This window comes from Chamaea fasciata, unplaced genomic scaffold (genome assembly GCF_029207755.1).
Source record: "Chamaea fasciata isolate MVZ Bird 193981 ecotype frontalis unplaced genomic scaffold, bChaFas1.0.hap1 SCAF_4, whole genome shotgun sequence".
Taxonomy (NCBI): domain Eukaryota; kingdom Metazoa; phylum Chordata; class Aves; order Passeriformes; family Sylviidae; genus Chamaea; species Chamaea fasciata.
In genome coordinates, this window is record NW_027094089.1 from 64,661,664 (window position 1) to 64,688,672 (window position 27,009).

The 27,009-nt window shown below is 41.0% G+C and overlaps 1 protein-coding gene across 2 annotated transcripts in view; it reads right to left on the bottom strand.

Annotated features, from left to right (window-relative positions):
- CAMK4 (calcium/calmodulin dependent protein kinase IV) overlaps positions 1–27,009 on the bottom strand; it is a 158,337-nt gene that overhangs the window by 75,255 nt on the left and 56,073 nt on the right. Inside the window, exon 2 of one of the 2 annotated variants that reach the window (XM_066181829.1) lies at positions 10,342–10,420. The exons of the other annotated variant lie outside the window; for it this stretch is intronic. Within the exon in view, the coding sequence (XP_066037926.1) occupies positions 10,342–10,420 (79 nt within the window). The remainder of the gene's footprint in view (positions 1–10,341; positions 10,421–27,009) is intronic. 2 annotated transcript variants of the gene reach the window in all.

Sequence of the window (27,009 nt, forward strand, 5' to 3'; positions counted from 1 at the left end):
TGTGGCATTAAATACAGCCTCACAGAGCAAGAGTTTCTGGTCCTACTCCCCATCTTGTCCCTTCATATTTATGTGCACCCTAGGCACAGAGCTCCTCCAGGCTTGCTTAAAGCCATGGAGAAGACAAATCACTACAACAGGAAAAGTGCAAAATGCGCATGGATAGGTTGGTGGAAGAATACATCTGGCTGAGCTAATTTCACAAAGAGTTCCCGTCAAGCAATTCAAGGCTAAACATGCGTCACTTTTGGGAGTTGGGTTTTTTGACTGAGTTTATCACCTAGAGAATATTATCACTCAGAACTACTTGTTCAACAGTGCAATGTATACAGTAGGCTGAGTTTCCCTGAACATTTTTTTTTTAATTAGATGATCTTTGCATTTCTGAAAAATAAGCTGTAAGGACCAGAAATGACTGTTTCTGAGTATCTATAAATTAGGTAAGGAAAAAAGAAATATAATACGTACTGTCAATTCTTAAAATCTTAACCAAAGTTCTGACTTACTCAGGAATAACACAGCAATTCAATCTAAATGGTGACAGAAAAAATATTATTCTATATTAAGTGATTTTTACACAATGCATGCACTACACAATATAATACAGTACAATGTATTGCAGGTTTTAAATAACTTTATGTACATAGGGAAGGCTTTTACAATGGTAGAAACAGATTTTTTTCCCCTTTTCTAAAAATTGACCTGACACAACCATTTTTTTGTTTATTTGTTTCTTTGCAAGGACTAAAACATCTAACAAATTTATTTTTCAGTTAAATTTCCACTTTCACTGACAGATGTCTGATTTCATAGCTTCTAGAGCAAAAATCTATTGGTAACTTAGTGCAGAAAATAAATGTTTTAATTCTCTCTTATTTTGTAGAGAATTTAAGCAAAGTGATTTTCTTTGTTCTTCTTCAGATACCATGCATTTGATGGACTTCTACTCAAAAGCCATTTCTTTTGGATTGTAGTGAATCAGAAAATGAAAGCCAGACTCTCCTCACATAAGGGAAAGCTGAAAATAAGCAGTGGAAAAGTCAAAGTTTTACTACCTTATTTCTTTATTCAAAGTAATTTTTACTGAACCTTTCTTTTTGTCTCTCAGTGAAAACGTAAGAGTGTGAACTGCATGTGTATGAGACGATGACGTGGATGAAGAAAAATGAGAAAGCCAGGAAAAATAACACAGTAATACTGCAGGTGGACTGGTAGTTAAGTGGTAGTTCAGAAATTACTGTTTCCCTTTAATTACCAAGCTGTGGCCTGTGTGGTGTGCATGTGTATGTGTGTGTGTGTGTGAATCAATAACTGAAAAGAATATGTGAGCTAGTTTACAAAAATAGTCTTTTTGACTGTGTACTGATATACAGTGATGTGCAGCTAACTATTTTCATGTAGGGTTACATGTGACACAATTCTTTCTCTTTTTTTGAAAATTTTGAAAAAAATCAGAGTATTACACATTAATACAATATGAGGGGATAAATTAAATAAGCATAGGAATGTGAATATATACACACACATTTCTAATCTGAAGAAAAAAGGATACTCCCTAAGTATGTCATACAAATTGGTGCATTATATCAGACTCTTGCTTTTTTGTCTGCTACTGCACCAATATTACTGCACCAATGAAGCTGGATAGATTAAATACAGATATAGATAAATATAGATAGATATAGCTACATAAATATAGACACACATAGATGAGTGTGTGTGTGTATATATATTCATATATAAAATTTATAGAGAAACAGGCATATGGAGGCAGGAGGCACTTAAAATATAAATCACATAAGACCACATGGCAATAAATAGAAAGTTTAATTTTATAGCTACAAACATACATAATTTTCTCCCAAAGTCAATAAAGGAACAATTTATTTATTCTGATTATGCCAACTGTGATACACAAGTCTCCACCCATTCCTCCCCTACCCCTTCCACCCGGACACTTGTCTTTCTAATCAGTTGGGAAGGCTCAACCAAAAGCAGTGTTCCTCCAAGAGACAAGACCAAACATTTACATGAGCCTTTTGATAACCATTTAATACCACCAATTCACTGCAACAGAAAATGAAAAACACAGCCAGCTATATTCCCTGTAGTATTGGGAATATATAGAGTTTTAAACATATCATATTAATACATAATATACTAGGATGTGTATATAGGTGTTTGTATATGTGTGTCTATAAAGCATACATGCCTAGATACATATATCACAGAACCACCTGGGTTGAAAAGACCTCCAGGATTCTGATGATCCAGTCTTTGATCAATTGCCACCTTGTCAAAGAGACAAGAGCACTGAGTGCCACATTGTCATTTCTTGAATACAGCTCCAGGGATGGTGCTTCCACCATACTCCTGGGCAGTCCATTCCAATGTCTGATCACCCTTCTGTGAAGAAATTCTTCCCAATATCCAGCTGGAACCTCCCCAGCTGCAGTTTGAGGCCATTTACTTTCACCCTGTCCATTGTCACCTGGGAGAAGAGGGTGACCTTCATCCCAATATAACATCCATTCAGGCAATTTTAGAGAGCAGTAAGGTCATTTAACCCTCTTCCCCCAAGCTAAATGCACCCAGATTCCTCACTTGCCCCTCAAAGGACTTACTCGCCTTCCTCAGCTCTGTTCCCTTCTTGGACACTTCAATGTCTCTCTTGCAGTAAGGGATCCAGAACTGGACAGAGGATTCCAGATACAGCCCCACCAGTGCCAGCACAGAGGGATGGTCACTGCCCTGGTCCTGCTGCCACACTATTGCTCATCCCAACCAGGCGTCATTTGCCTTCTTGGCCACCTGGGCAAAACTGGCTCATGTTCAGCTGCTGTTGACCAGCACACCCAGGTCCTTTTCCACCAGGCAGCTCCTCAGACACTTTTCCCCATGCCTCTAGCACTCTGGGGGTTATTGTGACCGAAGAGCAGGACCTGGCATTTGGCCTTGTTGAACTTTATACAAGTGGTCCTGGCCTATCAATCCAGCCCGTCCAGATCCCTATGCACAGTCTTCCTGCCCTCCAGCAGATCAACACTCTAATCTAACTTAGTCTCATTCATGACCTTATGGAGGGTGCAATAGATCCCCTCATCCAGATCATAAATGAAGATATTAAACAGAACTGGGCCTGTCTTGGGTTTTGTAAAGAACATGTTATTCTTTTCCATCTGTTGAAACTGAGTAGAGCAGAATTGCTTGTCTTTGCCCAAATGGGTCAGTGTCGCTTATGAAATGGTGGACTGTTACTTATCTCTTTTCATTGTTCCACTACTCCCATGGGGATATCTTCTGCTAATGGACCATTAAAAACTCACCAATGACATGACACATTACACCATACGATTGTAAGATGCTCCACACAGGGAGAAGGAGCCAAACCATCTTAACTTAGATAAAAAGGTGCCACAGTCCCACTAGGTATCCAGTTTTCCACCGGATCCCTGGAAGAAGACCAGACCCATCTCACCATTAGTGGACCCTTTTTCTTCAACAGGACCATCTCTACTCCAACAGAACCACATCTGCCACTCCAGGAGGGCTTACTTTGGACTGCTTCCAACACCCTGACCAACAGGATGTCAGGTTGTATTTCTGACTCTCAGGGTTTTCTAAGATTTCTTGTTTGTTTATTTGTCTGCTTATTCTTCTGTACTACAACATTTGTATTTTTATATACTTAGTAAAGAACTGCTATACCTATTCCCAAAATCTTTGCCTGACAGCTTTTAATTGCAAATTTATGATAATTTGGAAAAAAGGGGGAAGGGCTTACATTTCAAGGGAGACTCCAACCTTCCCTGGCAGATACCTGTCTATCTAAACCAAGACAGGGCCCAACACTGATCCTGAGGGGACACCACCAGTGACCAGAGGCCAGCTGGATCCAGCATGATTCACCACCATTCCATGGCCAGGCTATCCAAACAGTTTTTAACCCAGCCAAGAGTGCACCTGCCCAAAGCGTGGACTTCCGGCTTTTCCAGGAGAGTGCTGTGGGAGACATTGCCAAAGGCTTTACTGAAGTTGAGGTAGACACATCCACAGCCTTTCATGCATTCACTAGGCAGGTCACCTGCTCATGAAAGGATATAAGGTGGGTCAGGCAGGACATGCCCTTCTTGAACCCCTGCTGGCTGTCCTGATCCCTTGTACTGTCCTCTATGTGCCATGTGATCGCATTCAAGATGATCTTCTCCATGATCTTCCCTGGCACCGAGGTCTGGCTCACAGGCCTGTACTTCCCTGCATTCATCTTCCTGCTCTTCTTGTGGATGGACATCAGAGTAGCCACACTCCAAATCATCTGGGACCTTCCCAGTTAGATAGAACTGATGATCAGTGATGCAGAGCAGCTTGGCAAGCTCCTTTGCCAGCTCCCTCAGCAACCTTGTTGAATCCCACCTAGTCCCATGAACTTGTGAGTGTCTAAGTGCCTCAGCAGGTCACTACCACCCTCCTCCTGGATTGAACAGGGTCTGTTCTGCTCTCTATCCCTGACTGTCATCTCAGGGGCTGGTTCCCTGAGGGTAAACAGGCCTTGCTGTTGAGGACTGAGGCAAAGAAGGCATTAAGTACCTCAGCCTTTTCCTCATCCTTGGTTCCAGTGTTTGCCTCTGCATCCAAAAAAGGATGGAGCTTTTCATTGGCCCCATTTTTGTTGATGATGTATTTATAAAAACACTTCCCATGATCTTTCACAGCAGTGGCCACATTGAGTTCTATTTGAGCTTTCACATTTATTATTTTCTCTCTACATGACTAGTGAAATCCTTACACACATTGGGAAGAAGGGACAAGCAACTCAGGAAGAGTATGTGTGTGTGTGTATCTATACACACACACACATACATGTATATATATACATACGTATATGTGTGTGTGCGTCTACATGTATATGTGCAAACATGAATGCAGTTGAGACTTTTTAGATATGCCTTATAGACCATTAAAATCTCCTTCAGACCCTAACTCCAGATATACAACCCCAATTATCCACAAGGGAAGCCTGTAACCTTTACATTTGCTCACTCTTCTTTTCTGATCCACAGACATATAGTATCTGTTGTCCTCAAACTAACTTATTTGTACAATTGGATTAATCCCAGCTCGACCATTTCTACAGTATGTATTGCTTGAAAGTTGTTGCTCTGTTTCAAATCCGAAAAAAATTGATGGGCCTGCATGTTTGTCTGATTTTGAATATCAACCAGTCTGCAAGAAGAATGCTGCTTCATATATACTGATTTTGATAAAAGTGCTGCAGAAGTATTATTTAAGCACCACGAACAGTGTGAGGAAGGATGCCCATACATAAAAAAGGAGGAAATCAAAATGAAAATTCTCCAAAATAGTCTCTCTACTTGTATGTCTCATTGACAGAGACAGACAGGGTCTAATACTTCATAATATTTAAGCACTCTTAGGGGACATCACCTATCAATTAGAACCTAGAAATATTAACCAGACTATCCTTGAAAACATTGCTGAAAAGCAAATCAAATAAATATTATCTCATTTTTATGGATGAAAAAGTTGAAACGAAAAGAAATACTGGAAATATGCCAGGACCCAGGTTACAGACAACCCAGCTCAGTACCTTATTCTCCTTTCAGGAGAGCATGTTACTTTATTGCAATGGTAGCTCCAAAATTACTTCAGTTGCAGTACTCAGCATTTGCTAGACCTATAATATAGGCAGGCACTTGGTGTCTTAGTTTAGAAACCATGTAACAGAGCCTATCTGTTCTCATCACTATTTTTAAAGCAACTTGTCCAGACTCAGGTGGGAAAGTTAAAGCAGAGGTGGATGTAATTTCTTGGAAGGCATTCACCTACCCAGAATCTGAGATAACCCCAGGCTGCTTAGCTTCCTCAAAATACACCAAAAAGTGGAAAAGCAGATGAGAGACTTCATATTAAAAATACCACATATATATGTTTGCTTCCTCAGAGAACAGCATTCTTCCAATATGATCCACATGCTATATGTTTTTTGCAGCAACAACCATTCCAAAATTACTGGTTGTAAATATCACATAATTTTTAAATCTCAGTTTAAGAGCAGTAAGAATAGTTTTAGTAAAGTGTATCCTAAAGATACTTCACTTCTCTGTAGCACTGAGTCATCAAAGAGAAGTACAATGCATTGTGAAAAGCAAAACAATCTCATATTTGCAACTGCAAGTGTAAAAGTTCATCACACTACTCTGCTCATTTGACGACTTTTTCTTAAGTGCTATGTGATCTGCTTTTGCTTCTTTCTTGCTTCATGAAATACATTTTCCCCCACAGAAATTACATGGTTCCTATCTTTATATTTACTACCTGTATGGAATTTAAGAAACCTGCTAAACATAGCAAGTGAGCATGCAATACATTTCAGTTATGCTCAGGAACTTCTCACAAAGCTTGGATGAGGAAATCACAGCCAATTTTTTTTTTTTTTGGTAGCTCTTAAGAACTACTACAAATTTAATTTCTTGTACATTATTGGAGAGTGTCCCTCCTGCTAATTTAAAATAACTTTTCTCAGGGCCTCTTTAACCCTTCTGACAGCTGTCATTTAGCAGTTCTAAAAGTTAAAGTTCTAACTTGCCTCTTAGCTTCCCACCTTTGACATTAAGACACTCCAGGTGTAAGAACCAGAGGTGTTCTTTGAACAAAATTTTATTCACTGTAAGTGTAATTAAAGGATTTGAAACTACTTCTAAACTTGGGCTAAATTGGGCTTGACAAAACTAAAATCAACAGAAAATGGAAGCATTCTGCTTCAATGATTTTGAAGCAGAAAAAACCTTTTTTCCTCCTCCCTTTGGAGTTGGAGGAAATTTGTATTAATGGTTAAGAATTATTAAACCTCTCAACTGAAATAAAATATTATGAACACTTTATTTTATTTTAGTCACACAGAAAGATTTATATAAATATGTTTTGTTCTGTTACTCTTCAATGTTACTCTTCTTTAACTAGCAATAAAAAACCCCTAAACCACAGAAGAAACCACCCATACCCCCAGGCCCCTTCTGAAATTAGCATATAATCTACTGCTATTTTATTAAACAAGATGGTAAAAACATATTAATTGCAGAACTATCTAGAAACTCAAACCCCTATACAAGCATGTATTCTCAGAATTCGAAGATAGGTCTTGCCCAAAATTTTATTTGCTCTTAAATGAGAATGCATTAATCACGCAAAATGAAAAATTACTCATTCCATTTAAATGAAAAGAACACAGCTATTTTATATCTCTTGCAGTCTGTTCCTAGCAGACTACTTCAATCCTAAAGGGTCATATGTTCTTACCTAAACTATTCCCATGGGACCAAAGTAATAATTTCTAATGCTTTACTTCAAATTACAGCACTTCAGTGATCTTAACTCAGAAATCTGGAGCTGCCCATTCAGTCGCCAGCCTCCTAATCACACATCACTTGTTATCACTTGCAGAGCAATCTGGACCACCCTATCCCTGTCCTTCACTATGTTTTTACAGACCTCTTCCTCAGAGAGTCAGTCTTGTTCAGAGCAGCAGACTATTTCCATTCAGTCAGTCAGTTTGAATGCAAAAATCAGGAGTATTTGCTCTTTTGTCATCTTCCTCCACCTTCTGATTTTGTATGCTTCCATTCCTTCAATTCCCTACGAAGGGAATTGTCTACCAAAAACAATCCCAGGCTCTTCTTTTTCTCCCATTCCTTTTCCTCCATTATTGAACTGCCATCCTTTTTTCTAACTGTTTTCAAAAAGCCAACAGGACACTTAAGCTGATCAGCATTTTTAGTACATGACTTGGCCTACACATGGTTATTTTTATACTGAGATACTCAGAGCAAAGACCAGACCTCCTTGCTGTAGGAGCACTCTAACACGGATAGCTCAGTCCTTGTGATAATAATTACATCTCTAAATTGGACAGACACCACAAGCAGTGGCACATCCTTGAAGCATTGTGTCCCATGTTCTCACTTATACAGAAAAGCTCAGTTGCTTAAGAGGATTACTTGTGTATACAGCAAAACATCCTGAAGTGCATCAATTACACCAGGAACAACTCAGCTCTGTAAACGGCTTAACCACACTGCTAATATGACCAAAGCTACATTAAGCCAAGATATTGCTGATGTGAAAAGAACTTACATAACTATAGTCTTTTCCTTCACTGCCATTTAAAAAAAGAAATCAAACCTGTGCTACAGTAGGTCAACCAAAGTAAAAACTAACTAGTTTTAGACACAAATAAACAGATCTAGCATAAATGCATAAATATGACAATTGTAAGTATGAATTAATTTCCATGAAGGCAAAAAAATCAAAAAGCAGAGAAATATTTTTTAAGAATTATAGTTCTTCCAAGTGCATTTCAGAATAAGAATTATAGGACAGAATATTCCTAAAACATTGTGGGAATCACTGGCTGAAAAGACAGGTGTCTGCTAAGGAAGGCTGGAGTCTTCCTTGAAATGGAAAATGTAAACCTCCTCCCTCCAAATTTTTACAGTTTTGAAATTAAGGGGCTCTCAGGCAAAGATGTGGGAATAGAAATAACAGTTCTTTACTAGGAAAATTCAATAAAAATGCAGCAGAAAAAAAAACCAAACAAACAAAAAAAACCCCCAAAAAACCCAAACAAAACCCCAACCAACAAATAAACCCCAAACAAAACACTGTCAGAGTCAGAATACAACCTGACACCCTGTTGGTGCAGTAGCAGTCCAATTAAATGGTGGCTGCAGTCCTCCTGGAGTGACAGATGTGGTTCTGTTGAAGCAATGATCATATAGAGGGGGCAGTTTTCCTCTGAAGGTCCAGTGGTGGTGTAGATGGGTCCAGTCTTCTTCTGGGAATCCAGCGCAAACAGGCTGCCGCTGGTGATCTGACTCTCAGATTTTTATCCAGGTGGGAATGCTTGGCTTCTCCCCCTGGGTGGAGCATCTCACAATGGGATGATGTAATTTTATCAGTCATGCAGTGAGACTCAATGGCCCATTAACAAAAGATATCTCCCCTGAAGGGAGGATGGGTTGTGGAAGAGATAAAGAACATTGCCCCACCTGGTTTCAACAGCTGGCCCATTAACAGAAGATATCACCCCCCCACCCCACAATTATGAGGAATGGAAGAGATAAAGAATACTGTCCCACATGGTTTTAACAGATGGTTATAGAATACATACTTTTGGTTACATCTTGTATTACAACATAAGACACTAGCATAATGAACTGATGAAACCTCAGAAATTCTCTGCCCTTCCACAGGAACAGCAGACCCTAAGCTGCACCAAGGCACATGCTCTGCTTCTTCCAGTGTACCAGATACAAATTCAAAAGCAGCACACACAACTGAACCTTTGTTCCAGTTTAAGCCTTGGCTTACATTAAAACATGACAAATTAACGCCAACATTTTGCTCACGTCAAACCCACTTATTACGTCTTGCACTGAGACCACCAGTGAAGTCACCATTTAGACATGTTTATGCCTATCCACCCACCCTTATGTTTTTACATGTGAATGTTCCTGAACACTGCGGAATAATGAATGTTCTAACACTGGAATAAACTGAATCAAAACCATTCAACAAGCAATCGCATAGCTTGCTTTCTCTCAGACTTCTTTCCCCATCCTAGGAAGGTGAACTGCTCTACCCCATGCCCCACACAGTCTTTCAGCCTGAAGTCTCTCAGTCTGTAACTTGCCTTTCCTCCCTTAATCTCTCTTTTTGCTTTCCACCATCTATTTTTCAGAACACAAAAAAATAGTTGTAGTGTAAGTGTGACATATGTGGAGCTCTAAAAATAAATTATCATCTCAACTGGTTCTCTAGCAATTTCGTAGTGGGAAAAAAACCCTCTAAAATGATTTAATTTTACTTGGGTTTGAGTTGGAGTTTCAATCAGTTTCTGAAAAAAGATTAATTGTGTAATGGCTTTTTTTGAGCAAAACAATGTATTAAATCAAAGAAAAAACATTGAATTATTCAAGGTGTCCTTGTTTGCACTGTTTTTTAGAGAAAGAAAAAGACGTACTTCTTCTAAGTTTTTTGCCAAATCCAAGTGTATATGAACACCAGCTGAAGGTACAAGCCTGATTTGTGGGTATAAGGCATTCCCACTACAGTACTGTTACCTCTAACAGCTGTTTTAGTGATGAAGAACCAAAGCTCACTCATGGAAAATATAAATTTAGCAGCTTATAATCCTAAATCTAGCACATTTTCCCCACATGAATAAACTGCACCAAAAAAATAAACTAAAAAAAAAAAAAATAAAGCCCAGAGAAAATCCCAAACATATTCTAAAGCAAAGCAAACGAAACAAAAATGACTTACTGTCTTCTTCAACATTTTGACGGCGTAAGGTTTCTGGGTCCCTTTCTGCCTGCATCTGTAGACAATGGATGTAGCCCCACTAAATTTAAAATAATTAAAAAAAAAAAAAAAAAAAAAAAAAAAAAAAAAAAAAGGAAGAATAGTTGGGTTGTACATACAACTCTTCAAATCTGTCAATAAACAAGAGTTGCCTACATTTCTACTCTCAGTTTGGGCAAAATTATCTCACTTTCCCCCACAGATGCAATAAACCCTCCCCTCCCAAACCCAAGAACTCTCAAAACCTCTCTGTGTTTAACCAGTCCAGCAGTTGCTCAGCCAACAGAAGTTGCAAGAGTTTAATATCCTGCTTGGTCACACCTTTTCTGGCAATTCTCATGGCAATTCCTGGATGTTTCCTTGGAAAATCAAGTGAATTCATCTTGCCTTTATTAAGGCAACACATTTGCAACATTGTTGGGTATTTTTCTAATCAACTAATTGTTGATGACAGCAATGGTGAGATAGAAAATTTTTGCACTGCTCCTTGCCCGGTACACCAAAAAGCCAAATTTGGCACTGTGGGAATACAGCTAGAGAGCAGAACTGAGAGCCCTGACCAGCTCATGACAGAAGAGGACATGTTAGCTTTGGTAAGCCATAAGCCCTGGCAGCTGAAAGCAGAACCCAGAAGAAAGAAGCAAGAGATAAGGAGAGTGCTTGGGTGTACTTTGATATGCAAGTCCATACCTGTCTGTGCGGGTCTCTGCTAACTTATATATAGTTAAGCAATGTTATTAAGAAACATAGATATGGTTGTTATCGTTATTATTGCTTAAGCAAGGAGTTATTTTTAGTTACAACTGTAAAGGTATAAATACTGAGCTCTGGAATCAATAAATTGGCTTCATGCATCAAACCATGGAGTCCACATCTCTTGATCAATTGACATCAGGCACCAAATGGAGGAAGCAGCACCTCAGGTTAATTCAGTCAAACTGGTGGGACTTGTTCACAGCAAAAGCAGACTGGGCTTACATCTTCTGTTTGCCTTCAAGGTGGAGTTACTTGAATGTGTAAAGTCTGAGTATCTTTGGTTTTGTAAAGAACATGTTATTCTATTCACTCTGAGCACTCCTAACATACAATTATGTCTCTGCTGGATAGAAGACACTTCTTTGAGTGGATAGTTGGGCTAGATGGTCTCCAGAGGGAGGCTCAACTTGCTGTGCTTTAATTGTTACATTTAGATACCTTCGTATTCTACCCCAAATGGATGCACTAAAGCACCATCACTGAATTTAAGGTTTTTTTGGAAACTTTCTCCCCTCAGACCCACTCCAAGACTCAGAACTTCTAAGTAGTTGCATATTTTTAAGATAGAGGGGACTGCAGTTATCATATATGACCTCCTGAACAACCACTGCAGAACTGCATACAGCAACTCGGCAGTGAGTGAATTCTCATGCATATCAGATGTCAAATTGCACTGGAGATACCTCTGAATGAAGAGAAACCCATCTCAGTAAGTCTACCGGAGACAGTCAGGGGCTGCACAATGACTGGAGCAGCTTTTTTTTTAAACAGTAGTATGGCATAGCCATGCTTGACTATAGGAATAAAGCTGTGATGCAAGGTTCATTATTCTAGGTGCTGGACAAAACTGCCATGGGTGTCCTGCACTTCTCCCTCCTTAGCTTGGGCCAGACAGGTGCCAGACAAGGCTCTGAGTAGGCACATCCCTATTTTCATAAGTACATGAGTGAGCACAAGATCTGGCATTTGATTGAGAAGATACATTTCAGAAAGACTTCTTCATAAGGAAAGGTCACCTGTGGCAAGGGTTATGCAGCTCAGTCATCTGTGGGCTTCTCTGTATCACATAAAAATTAATCTTCACTTCATCTCGAATGCCAAAATGATTTGTCTCTCTTTAAAATATATTGATGAACATGTGGGAGTATTAAGAGCTTCAGTGACTCCCAGAATCATTACATGAATTTAATTAGATCTCCTCTCCTTGGCCAAGTCTCCAAAGATTCTATTTAGCAAGAAGAAAAAATCTACCACATTAAAAAAACGCTCACATCTTTTAAATACAAGAAAAATTGTTAAAAGATAGAATTCTAAAAACGTGTTGTGATAAGGTTTATATCTCCAGTATTTCACTGCAGGATTGCAATGGGGAAGGCAGTGCATAAACTGCATATCATTCCTGTACCCTGCTTCACACCCAGAGATTGCAGTATAAAAATTAAACTCATTAGATTACATAAATACTTACAAACTAGGCAGCAAACTTTCTAGAAATTATTGTATTTGGATGAGGGCAGAATTAGATAAGCTATCCAGCTGACGATCCAAAAAACCAGATGATCATTCCTGTGCAAATCTCTCGGTATTCACTGCTGCTGTGGCAATGGAGGGCAGCCCCTGTCTCTCAGTAAAGCTACTGTCAGTATTCGCACTGGTTTCCAACATGGTGCCGCAAAGTCTTCCATGTAAATAAGAGCCTAGCCACCAGAATACCCCAGATTATTTAACTGGCTTAGCGATGAGATGGACCAGTGAGGATAGATAGCATCACAACACCTTTAACAGTTCATTTGACTGTACCCTAACCTGTAAGACAGGTAGCATAATGTTTGAAAGAGGTGTAAGCCCAGAGAGAGAGTTGAGCAGATTGGCATCAGTCTCATTAGTCAGTTTTTCAAAATTATTCTCTATTGTACAGATTCCTGCATATCCCCAGAGTTCTAATTTGGTGTAAAATTGATGACAAGGTATTGCAAGATTTGGGAACACTTTGGAAGATTTTGCTTTTGGTTTACATGGCTATGCCCAGCTCTGACAGATATGCTCCCACCAGCCAAGAAAGAAAACACTTAATATTAGCTAACAACCAACACTGCTTTTCTCTTCCATGCCAGAAACCAGTACAGGAAATCAGGAACTAGATGGCAACCTGTTTACACCATGCCTGGTTCTAAACATGGCAAAAAGCTATTACTAGTACGGACCTGATTCCTTCTTTTTTTGATGGTAATGGGATATCTTTGCTTCTTCACAGTTGAAAAAGAAATGCAGGGAGTGTGGTGGGGGGGGGGGGGGCGGGGGGGAAGGGGTGGTGTGAGCAGAAACCGGCCTATGGATCTTACTGTAAATGTGCAAACAGAATTGCCTCATGTAAAACAGGGTGGTTTGCTTTGCTTCTTATTTTGGCTTCCTGAGCTTGAGCTTGCTGCTGAAGCTTTCTGCTGAATCAACACATCCTGCTTTCCTGAGACTGTGTGACTTGGAAGGTCACCAGCTGGAGCAATTCAAGCTTTCATCACCAAAGAGCAGTGGGAAGATTCAGCTGCAATACTCTCATGTGAAGCTGAAACACTCAGAGAGCTGCTAATAGCAACCTCTTGCCCCTACCCTAACTTTTTACAACATCGAACCTTGACTGCCATCACCTGGCCTCTCAGAACCTCCTATTGATTTTGCATCAACTGAAAACTTCATTGACACATTTGAACACACAAGTATACAGAAACCAGGAATCCTTGTGGCAACATGACACTTCCCTCAATGGCCAGACATGCAGACCACAAGCCTCTCAACGTCTCATTCTCTGCAAGGGGTGTTTCACTTTGTCTGAATGATAAATGTAAACAGTCCTATAGAAAGAGATCGCCAATACTCAATGGTTAAGGTGCTTATTTGATCAGCAGCAGACAAGAAGATTCAAGAGAATATTTAATCCTACCTTAATTAACAGTTTAGATAGGAGAAACTGAGAGGGCCTTGAACCCAAATAGATGATAATCACTTGCAGAATTGCATGGCAGTGTATGACTGACAAGTGACCTGTTACCAATTCAGGTTAGAAACCAGTAATCATGTCTCCCATATTCCACAAGATTACTTACTATATTGTTGTCATGGGTTTTGTAAAAAGAATATTATTCTATTCCATCTGGGTGGAGCAAAATTGCTTATCTTTGCTCAGATGGGTCAGTGTCACTTATCAGATGGTGGAGTGCTACTTATCTCTCTTCATTGTTTCACTACTTCCATGGGAATGTCTTCTGCCAATAGACCATTAAGAGCTCATCAATGACATGACACATTACACTGCACTATTGTAAGCTGCTCCACACAAAGAGGAAGAGCCAAATCATCTTAACTTAGATAAAAAGGTGCCACAGTCCCACTAGGTATCCAGTTTTTCCACTGGATCCCTGGAGGAAGACCAGACCCATCTCACCATTAGTGGACCCTTTTTCTTCAACGGGACCATCTCTACTCCAACAGAACTACATCTGCCACTCCAGGAGGGCTTACTTTGGACTGCTTCCAACACCCTGACCAACAGGGTGTCAGGCTGTATTTCTGACTCTGTCAGGGTTTTCTAAAATTTCTTGTTTGTTTATTTGTCTGCTTATTCTTCTGTACTACAACATCTGTATTTTTATATCCCTAGTAAAAAACTGCTATACCTATTCCCAAAATCTTTGCCTGACAGCCCTTTAATTGCAAATTTATGATAATTTAGAAAAGGGGGGGAGGGGCTTACATTTCAAGGGAGACTCCAACCCTCCCTGGCAAATACCTGTCTATCTAAACAAAGACAGATTTTGGCGCCCAACATGCGGCTAGAGGGCATTGAGAAGAAAAAAGAATAGCAGTTCTTTGGTGACCTAAGTTCTTGTGTATAGAAGCCTTGTTAGACAACATCATGTGGTCCAGTTTTCCCTGGTTTGAGTGGCACGTGGTTGTGGCTGTATTTCTGCCATTTGCAAGCCCTTATCTAAATATAGGCCCCATAACTAAAGCTACTGTGACTGTCACCCAGTTTGTTTTATGGCTTCATAAGGTAAAGAACTCATGGATTTTTAATTTCCTCTGGAAGGCAGGCACATGGATTCAGGGCTATCATACACTAACTGTGTGTTTTTGGAGTTACTTTAACAATAGTACCTACTGTGAGGAAATGACACCGGGGGAGTTTTTTTCCCAACCCTTTAGCCACCTCTTTGGGTCTGCCCCACCAGTTTTTGAAGGGTTTAAATCCTCTCTGAATGCTAATGATATCATACAATGGCTGGTGCTGCTAATAGGCGTATTCTATTTAGCATTCAGAGATAAGGGAAGATTGACCTGGATAACCACCCTGATACCTACCCCACAGAATAGGGATGATACCCCAGAGCCTGACTCTGCCCCACAGCCTGCCTCATAAAGGACCCACCCGGATTGGGTTGAGGTTCTGGTAAAAGAGATGCATGAGATGGGCCAGATGCTGAGGGAGTACATTTCCCCAGCTCATGAAAAGTCCTCCCCCTGCCCCGAGAAGGCAGAGATTGATGGTGCAGCAGTGGAACCCACAGACGTTACAACTGTCCAGGTTCCAGCTGAACCACAAAGGCAGCCACAGCCAGCAGTAGTCGCCCCTGTAAAAACAAAGAAGTCTAAAATGAAATTGTCAGATCCTGGTATTAAAGATAAGAAAGGAGGGCCCTCACAATCCACAGAAGAGCCACAAGTTGAGATCATCACTGAGTCCCTGTCATATGAAAGTCTACGTAATCTGCAAAAAGATATTGTACGACGAGGATGTGAGGCTTATACAGCCTGGCTACTTCGATTCTGAGACCTTATGGGTACAGGCGTACAACTGGATAGTGCTGAAGCAAGGAATCTGAGACCCTCGACCCAGGATTCAGGTATAAATCAGGTATTTGTAAGAGAGCAAAGGCCCCTTTCCCTTTAGGAACGACTTCTAATGAGTGTGAGAGAGAAATTTGTCCACAGAGACAGAATACAAGAGCACAACAATAGAATGCGATGAAAGACCCTTGAGGAAAGAATCCAACAGTTGAGAGAAGTGGCAGTATTGGAAGTACTTTTTGGGAAGACCGAACAGCATGATAATAACCCCGACAAGGTTAGATGCACAGGGCACACGTTGTGGAATCTAGCAACTCATGGACCATCTCAATACGCCACATTCATCGCAACAATTAATGCCGAAGATAACCGAGAGACAGTGGGTTCTGTTGCAAACAAGCTCAGAAATTATGAAAGTATAATCAGTGGCCCAATGCAGGCTCATTTCTCTGCAGTAGTGAAGGAACTCAAAGAAGAGATGAGAGAAATGAGAGAGGAAATAAAAAAGAACAGTTCCCATGTAGCACCGGTGCGAGTCACAGGCCCCAAAATCAGAACCCAACATCCCCCAGTGAGAGAGAGAGGGTACACCCCTCGAGCTGACCTGTAGTTTTATCTACGTGACCATGAGGAAGACATAGGAGTGTGGCATAAGAAACCCACTTCTGTTCTGGCAGCACGGGTACGTGAGCTCAAGGAGAGAAACACTAACAGAGGGAGTTCCACTAGAACGAGAGTAGCCTCAGCCTCCCATGAGCAAGCTGCCAGGTATTACGGAGGTGGGAATGCTGTGTTGGATTCCCTCGAAAAAACCTCTACCATGTATATCCAAAAAAAGAATAATAACCAGTGCTAGAGGGGCCCTGCCTCTAGCCAGGAAGAGGCACGGGAAAAACAGGTTTTTTGGACTGTGTGGATTCAATGGCCTGGCACATCAGAGCCACAAAAATACGAAGCTGTGGTAGATACTGAGTCACAGTGTACTCTAATGCCATTGGGACATGTGAGGGCAGAACCGATTTCCATTGCCGGGGTGACGGGGGGATCACAGGAATTGACTCTGGTTGAAGCTGAGGTGAGCCTGACCGGGAAGGAGTGGCAGAAACTTCCGGTTGTGACCGGCCCAGAGGCTCCGTGTATTCTGGGCATAGACTTCCTCAGGAATGGATATTATAAAGACCCTAAAGGACTCAAATGGGCATTTGGAATAGCTGCCGTGGAGACAGAGAACATAAAGCAGTTGAACACCTTGCCGAGACCATCAGAAAACCCATCTGCAGTGAGACTCCTGAAAGCAGAAGAACAACAAGTACCTGTTGCCACCTCGACGGTGCACCGTCGGCAGTATCAGACAAATCGAGATGCCATAATCCCCATCCACAAAATAATCCGTGAGCTAGAGAGCCAAAGGCTGATCAGCAAAACCCACTCACCCTTCAACAGCTCCATCTGGCCTGTGCACAAGTCTGAGGGAGAATGGAGACTGACTGTGGACTATCGTGCATTGAATGAAGTGACTCCACCGCTGAGCGCTGCTGTGCCGGACATGCTGGAACTTCAGTACGAGCTGGAGTCCAAGGCAGCGAGGTGGTATGCCACTATTGACATTGCCAATGCATTTTTCTTCATTCCTCTGGCTGCAGAATGCAGGCCTCAGTTTGCTTTCACCTGGAGGGGCGTGCAGTACACCTGGAACTGACTGCCCCAGGGGTGGAAACACAGCCCCACCATCTGCCATGGGCTGATCCAGGCTGCACTGGAGAAGGGTGAAGCTCCAGAACATCTACAGTACATCGATGACATCATTGTGTGGGGGAAGACTGCAGCTGAAGAGTTTAAGAAAAGAAAAAAAATCATCCAGATTCTCCTGGAAGCCAGTTTCGCCATCAAAAAAAGCAAAGTCAAAAGACCTGCTCAAAAGATCCAGTTCCTGAGAGTAAAGTGGCAAGATAGATGGCAGCAGATTCCCATTAAAGTCATCAACAAGATCACAGCAATGTCTCCACTGACCAGCAAAAAGGAAACACAAGCTTTCCTAGGTGCCATAGGCTTTTAAAGAACGCACATTCCAGAATACAGCCATATTGTGAGCCCTCTCTACCTAGTTACCCGCAAGAAGAACAATATCCACTAGGGCCCTGAACAACAACAAGCTTTTGTTTAAATCAAGCAAGAGATTGCTCATGCAGTAGCTCTTGGCCCAGTCAGGACGGGACCAGAAGTGAAAAATGTGCTTTACTCCACAGCTGGGAACAACGGTTTGTCCTAGAGCCTTTAGCAGAAGGTGCCTGGGGAGACCCGAAGCCGACCACTGGGGTTCTGAAGCAGAAGTTACAAAAGGTCCGAAGCCAACTACACTCCCACAGAGAAAGAAATCTTGGCTGCCTATGAAAGAGTTCAAACTGCCTCAGAGGTAATTGGCACGGAAGCACAACTCCTCCTAGCACCCCGACTACCAGTGCAAGGGTGGATGTTTAAAAAAAAAGTTCCCTCTACCCACCATGCCACTGACGCCACATGGAGCAAATGGATTGCCCTCACCACACAGCACGCCCGCATTAGAAACCCAAATCGCCCTGGGATTTTGGAAGTAATTACCAACTGGCCAGAAGGTGAAAGCTTTGGTCTCACAGTAGAAGAGCAGAAACAAGTGGTAAGAGCTGAAGAAGCTCCTCCATACAACCAACTGCCAGCAAAAGAAACACGCTACGCTCTTTTCACTGACGGTTCCTGTCGCATCATAGAGATGAACCACAAGTAGAAAGCAGCCGTATGGAACCCCACACGACAGGTCGCACAAGCCACTAAAGAAGAAGGGAGATTGAGTCAACTTGCTAAACTCAAAGCTGTTCAATTGGCCTTAGACATTGCTGAAAGAGAAAAGCAGCCAAAGCTCTACCTCTACACTGACTCATGGATAGTAGCCAATGCTCTGTGGGACTGGCTAGAAAAGTGGAAAAAGGCCAACTGGCAGCGTAGAAGAAAACCAGTCTGGGCTGCTGATGAATGGAAAGACATTGCCACTAAAATAGAGAAGCTGCCTGCGAAAGTCCGCCATGTAGATGCTCATGTCCCCAAAAGTCGGCCTAATGAAGAGCACCAAAACAATGAGCAAATAGATCAAGCTGCAAAGATAAAGGTGTCAAAGATAGATTTAAATTGGCAACACAAAGGAGAATTGTTCCAAGCCCGAGAGGCCCATGATGCCTCAGGTCATCAAGGCAGAGAAGCCACCTATAAGTAAGAACAAGACCGAGGAGTGAATTTAACCATGGATAGTGTTTCACAGGTCATCCATGACTGTAAGACATGTGCTGCAATCAAGCAAGCCAAGCGGGTGAAACTCTTATGGTACAGTAAGCAGTAGTCCAAATACAAGTATAAAGAAGCCTGGCAAATTGACTACATCACCCTTCTCCAAACCCGCCAGAGCAAGCCCTATGTGCTAACCATGGTGGAAGCCACCACTAGATAGTTAGAGATCTACCCTGTGCCTCACACTACTGTCCAGAACACCATCCTAGGCCTGAAAAAACAAGTCCTGTAGAAACATAGCACCCCTGAAAGAATTGAGTCAAACAATGAGACTCATTTCAAGAACAGTCTTATCAACACCTAGACTAAAAAACATGGCATTGAATAAATATATCACATTCCTTATCATGCACCAGCTGCCAAAAAAGTTGAACGGTGCAATGGACTACTAAAGACTGCCCTGAATGCACTTGGTGGGGGAACCTTCAAAAATTGAGAAATAAACTTAGCAAAAGCCACATAAATGGTCAACACTCGAGAATCTGTCAATCAGGCTAGTCCTGCCCAGTCTGAACCCTTGCACAGAGTGAATAAAGTCCCTGTGGTACACATGAAAGGTATTTTTAAAAAGACTGTTTAGATTAACCCTACCTCAAGCAAAAGTAAACCCATCCATGACATTGTTTTTGCTCAAGAACCTAGTTACACTTAGTGAGTAATGCAAAAAAATAGAGAAACCAGTTGTGTACCACAAGAAAACCTAATCCTAAGTGAGAATTGAGTGTAAAGGTTCATTGTGTTAAGTATGATGCAGACGGTAATAGAATAAGGGGTGGATAATGTCATGGGTTTTGTAAAAAGCATATTATTCTATTCCATCTGGGTGAAGCAAAATTGCTTATCTTTGCCCAAATGGGTCAGTGTCACATATCAGATGGTGGAGTGCTACTTATCTCTCTTCATTGTTTCACTACTTCCATGGGAATGTCTTCTGCCAATAGACCATTAAGAGCTCATCAATGACATGACACATTACACTGCACTATTGTAAGCTGCTCCACACAAAGAGGAAGAGCCAAATCATCTTAACTTAGATAAAAAGGTGCCACAGTCCCACTAGGTATCCAGTTTTTCCACTGGATCCCTGGAGGAAGACCAGACCCATCTCACCATTAGTGGACCCTTTTTCTTCAACGGGACCATCTCTACTCCAACAGAACTACATCTGCCACTCCAGGAGGGCTTACTTTGGACTGCTTCCAACACCCTGACCAACAGGGTGTCAGGCTGTATTTCTGACTCTGTCAGGGTGTTTTAAGATTTCTTGTTTATTTGTCTGCTTATTCTTCTGTACTACAACATCTGTATTTTTTATATCCCTAGTAAAAAAACTGCTATACCTATTCCCAAAATCTTTGCCTGACAGCTTTTAATTGCAAATTTATGATAATTTGGAAAAGGAGGGGAGTGGCTTACATTTCAAGGGAGACTCCAACCCTCCCTGGCAGATACCTGTCTACTTAAACCAAGACAATTGTGTTTGCCTATTTAGATTTGATTCTCTCAGCTTCTGCCTCTTTGTATTTAGTGAATATATACAAACATATATATTTTTTCATATATACATATACATTTATATGAAATATTTTTTATATATATTTGTGGATGTAAGTGTGCATTTATTTACTTCTACAGAAAATGAGGCTTAAAGGAGCATCCAGCTGCTGGTTTTTTTCATCTTAGCCTGGAAACAAGTCTATCTGAATTCAAACCATAAATTATTTGAAGATGGCTGGAACAAGAAAAATGGGGGGGGGGGGGGGGGGAGGGGGGGGAGCATATTCCTGGAATATGTAGTTGGTCAAGTTAGAGAACAGTATTTAGAATTGTTGAAAATACTGTCATTCTGCTTTACTGACATATGTATTTCAACCTGGAAAGCTGCTTAATGATTCTGTTAAAGATTGATTTTTAAAAGTCTAGGTATAACTGTGATTATGCTAAAAAAGAACAGCAACAACAACAAGAGATCATTTTATGCAAAGATGCCAAATGCTTTACTACCAAAATACGTTTCTATATTGTTGTGGTTTTGGTTTGCTTATCCGAGTCACAGCACCATTTATGTGGTGGTTTTACATTTGCTGAATTTTGTTTGCTAACTGGGAGATAGGATTCTGGGAGAAAAAGGCAAAACCAGGCTCAACTTAAAATAAAACAGATAGATTTTATTAACATACACTAAGAGAAAAAAATAAGAAAAAAACCTCACAAATGAATTTTAAAACCAACCCTTTTTCTCACCACAAACTGTTCATTTTCTACAAACAATGTAAAGAGGCAAAACTCAGAACTTCAGGTCAGTACCACTTATAAAACAGTCTTTCATTCAGTCTTTGAGAGAGGGAAGTCTCTCCTGTTGTTTGGTAACTTTCCACAACAGTCTGCTTGTGGCTTCTAACTCACACAAATGCAGCCTACCCGGGGAACTTCTGCAGTTGTGGAACCTCCCATAACACATAGCCTTTCCCATGAATAAGTATGGGCCGTAGACTCACACATTGGGGTGGCACCTCTTAAAAATGAGCAGTTTCAAAGGCAAAGGATTTTTTTTTTCTACTCGGGGAACAGAGATGTCTTCTCACTTCTACACTGGTAGAGGGCTGCTTCTCATTTCTCTGTGTTCAACCTCTCAGGGGCTCACAAGATCACAACTACTAATTCAATATTCACTCAGTCCATCACAGATACCTTTGCTCAAATCCACAAATCATCTCCCCAATTTATATTGTTCAAGATTTAAAGAACTATTCTAGCATATTACAGTCTGTTACCAAAATCCATAGGAGATTTTCAGCCTAGAACCAAGGCAACTCGTCATCTCTGTCATTTAAAAGTCACGCTTCCTTTACTGACCTTTACTGACTTTGAGATCTCCATACTGTCCCTTTGCATGTCTTCAACTGGGCCTTTCTTCTCATCTCTGAGAAGGGTTAGAGTTTAAGAAAGTCTCAATCTGTGTCAGGAAAGAGCTAAAGCCTGCCCAGGCCTGCGGTGGCCAGGTGACCCCTGCCACGGCAACTGTAAATGTTTCAAAGCTCTGCCGGCGGGGGGAGGCTGACGGACGCCTCGTCTTCCACTCCTCGACCTGAGGGCGTGAGCCGTTCGCAGCTGCTCTGTAAGGCCCAGCGTAGAGTGGGGGAGGGAGAGGTCCTACCCTCCCCCGGGGCCTGGGGTGCCGGCAGCCAGGGGGCACGGTCCTGCCCCCACCCGCCCCGATCCCCGCCGCGGCCCCGGACACGGCGCCAGCCCTGCCGGGCTGCAGCCCGGCCTCGTCTGCGGGCAGCGGCTCCCGGAGGCCCGGCCGGCCCCGCCGGGGCAGCGGCGCCTGAGCCGGGCTCTCCCCAGCCGGCCCACGTGTTACCTGCTCGCCAGGCGGAGGGGAAAGACAAAGTCTCAAACCCAGCCTCAGCGTATATGGGTATTACCAAAAGTCGGATTCTGTTCTCTGAGTGGTCAGAACTACATGTCAATCCAAAACCTGACCTCTGATAATCCTTGTCCTCTCTAAAGAATTCTGAGGCCCTAGCAGAGCGATATTCTATTAACCAAAAAAAAAAAAACCCCAAACCCCAAACTGTAGTAACCCATGACATATATACACATATGTATTTATGTATTGAACTTAAAAAAACCCCAGAAAATACTGCATACATCTTAACTACTTGGTCATAATAGACAACAAACCACTCACTTTTGTGATGCCACCTACAATGAAGACAGTGACAACCCATAATAAAGCTCATGATGTCCCGTGCATGGAATGTGTCACAGCTGAGGCACACAAAACTCAGTATTAGCAGCACAGAAATAGTTTTCCTGAAGTACAAATACTTCAGCGACACAATAAATTCACTCACCCATCAGTCAAGCAACGTAAGCATGTACCACTAAATACATCAAAACAGACTAAAATTCAATAACTGACCTCTACATGTGTGTTGTCTAACACATGAATTTGAAAAATGCTTTTAAAATACTTAAAATGTGCAAAACCTTCTGCCCCCTTCTCATCCACCTCTCAATGTACAATTGATCAGCATTTTGGATTATCTTTCTTACCATTCTCAGGTGTTATTGAATTCCCAATCATTTCAGAAGGACACTGTTTTAAAGGTTGGGCAGCAGTACCACAGTGCCCTGCGTGTGCTAAGGATTCCAGACTGTAAGACTGAGAGAAAAGGCATGGCCATGACTTCAAATACATGCAGTCAAAAATAGTGGTGTTAGCACAAATGGAAGGAGTTTAGGGATGCCCAGGAGGGGCATTAAGGAGGTGGAAGTGATCAGCAGAATTTGCACATAAAGGAGAAAATGGAATTTGCAGGATTCTGCAGTGAAGCCTGGCAGAGAGAGAAAATACAGAGAAAAGACAGAATTTGACCCAGTTTGGAAAAAGCATTTCTTCCCTTAAACACACAAAAAGCTTCTGCCTCTGAAACAGGAAAGGCAACTGAAATGAAACACAGCCCTATGTTTATCTGGCCACAGAGAGGTAGTAAAAGTAAATTCCTTGAGCTGCAGTTTTTAAAATAACATTCACTGGCAGTAATTTCACTGTAAGAAGGAAATTTAGTCTTTTCAAAAGTAGGTCAGCATGCCCACTCATCCTGTTTTTTATACTGCCTTTGAATCAACTCATTACAAATACAGTCCTCAATGTAATCTCCTGTAAATTTCATTTGGATTAAATTCCTTAAGTTCTGAATTGATTTTTTAAAAATAAATTCGTTTGTGCTAAATGCAGTCAAACAATAATTACACAATCAAGTCTGTCCAATAAAAACAGGTGAAAGAATGATCTGTCCCGAGAAAACTGTACTTGGTACAAAGCAATGGAAATCTATGCTGCCAAAACTGCAGTAAGAGATCAAAGTTTCCACAAAGAATACAGATTTCTTTGTGCAGTTTACAGAAGTATAAAGTTAAAGCACATTAATTTACTTTTTCTTAGATATACACTGAAAGGCAAAAAATGAATTTATAGAAATGAAATTACTGTTCCTATACTTCAAAATTAAGCACCCTGTTTGAAGCTAAAAGACTGGACAGAAAAAAAAAAAAAAAAAAAAAAAAACAAACAAACAAACAAAAACCACACGCAAAAAACCCCCCACAACCCCCTCCAAAAAACCCCACCTCCCCAAAAAAACACACAAAAAACAAAAAACCCACAAACAGACAAAGATATATATATATATATATATATATATATATATATATATATATATATATATATACAGTGAGAGGAATTAAAATTAGTTTAAAAATGCATATTCCATGGCATTACTAATATTGCCTTCATTTCAAAAAGGTACACACATGTAGATTTGGAAATTCTCACAACTTGCATTTTATGTAGAAGTATTATACAAACCCTTTCTACAGTAATCTGACAAACAATTCTTAAATTACTCAAATCTGATTTTCAAATGTAGTCTTAAAGCTTCTTCTAAATATCAATATCTACTTATACAGGGCTTGCAGGCAATTGCAAGCAACTGCAGCCCTCCCTTTCCCCTCATTATTTCACAACTTGCAAACAGAATGGAAAATTTCACAAACATATATCATTTAGGAGCAGCAAAAAGCCTTGGATTCCCACATTCTATCAGGAATGAAGCAAATCTTTAAAGAAGGCAAGGTTAATGTAAAAAATGTACATGGTTCTGAAAAGGAAATCTCATTCCATTGCATTCCAGGGTTCTGGACAGTTTGATTTTTAGAATGAAAACATCTATGCATCTTCAGGTTTTTGGGTTTGGTTTTTTATTTTACTTTTAGCTGTTGAGCAGATTTTCTAATATTTGAGGTGAAAGAACTTTTTAGCAATTGTTCAGTCTGGCCTGCAAAGGCAATGCAAATAGTCCAATAAGGTATTTTTTATACTCAGCCTTCACTGCGTTCAGCAGATAAAAGGAGCCTTAGATAAGCACAACAAAAGACATACACCATTAAAAAAAAACCCCAACTGTAATCAAACTAGTGCTTGCCAATAGTCTTGAACTTGTAACTGCCACAGATAACAATTTGTAGAACTGTAATTCTTTAGACATCGGGTAGGTTGGCTGGTGAAACACTAATTAAATTGCAGCAGTTCAAGCCACTCTGCTGTGGTGGCTGGACCAGCAGCTGATAATTCCTGCTGGGACTGCAACAGCATATTTCTAACTTGCTTCCAATGGGGCTCCTCCCTCAACTATTGCAGGAAATTTATAGAAAAAGACCTATCTATCTCATAGAGAGGGCAAACACATGGCACTAGTGTCTTTTTAAATCACAGAAATTCAGCTGGGTGTCACATTAGCTGCATTCTTTCATATCCATATTAACATTAGATAATTTCCCCCACATCAAATGCTACATTTTAAATTTCAGTTTAGCTGAAAATTGAGGACAAGAAAGAGACCACGGAAGCAAAACTCAAACTACACTTAATTCCAGAGGTCACTGCTGTACTGTGTGTACATTGTTACGGTTGGAGTAACCCAACTTTCTGAAAGTTTGGCTCCTAAACAAAACTTCAGATATGATTGCTGAAATGCAGATACAACGTGAAGAGTAGAGCACTTCCTACAGCACTGTGTAAGAAAAATGTATAGAAAATACATTCACCATTTCTTCTTTTTCCTTCAGCCCCTCTAATATGTTGGGTCAGAACACAATAGAATAGCTGTATCTCTAAAACAGCATCGGAATTCTCAGCAGGAAACCCAATTTCTTTCCTACCAAGTCAGAAAAAACATGTCACTTAAACTTGGCTGAAACTGTAGTTATAATAGTAGGGAGTTGACTTTTCAACATGAAACTCTTGCAGTCCAACAGACCCAAAAATTTGTTTTCCTTGAGAAATGCTCTTCTCTGGGACTGGAGAGTTCTTAGCTACCCATGTTTAAGCAGTTCAGTGAAATGAAGAGAACAAAGAAAAGAAAGTAGAAGAGTGGACCAAGAGAAGCCATGCATGTTTTTGTCCTTGGTACTGAACTTCGGACACAGTGGGGTAAATTTTCCAACACATGTGCTTACACTACCTGCGCAAGATACAGACACAGATCCTTGGACTGGCAGTCTCAAGCATTTTCTCACAGCCACAGATGCTGTGCACAGGTATGACCTGACTGGCCCTTCCTAAGTACCACACAAAGCCTGACAACTGAAAGTATCCAGTGAACTCACCCCTCCTGAGAATACATATGCCTTATTTAAAGTACCATTTCAATCCCTATCTCGTAAGCAGCACTTTCCCTGCCTCTCCTCCTCTTAAAAGATACTAATGAAGAATAAACATTATTTATTTAAACTTAATGAAGAGGGCATGTGGGGAGAAAAGGGTCCTGAGCAGTAAAAACTGTAAAACCTCCTGTGTTGCAAACCCTTCCTTCCTGGGCCATTGCAGAATTACCTACCTGGATTTTTTTCCTGATGACATGTTCCTTCATCAGGAAGTGTTTTAAACAGTCTGTACTATGAGCAAGTGTCAACACCATTGCTTACTGCTCTTCATGACAATCCCGAGAGGCAGGAGGCAGACTGGCCTTTACACTAAATGACAACATATGGCACTATGAATACCCTCACACATTGACTCTGATTCCCTTGGTCAAGGGAAGGGAAACAGTGTGAAGGTTATGGACTTCTAACAACTTGCTCTGTAGGAAAGTTACCATTTGAAATCAGCCAGGGAAAAATTAATGGCTATTCATGTCTGCACATTTA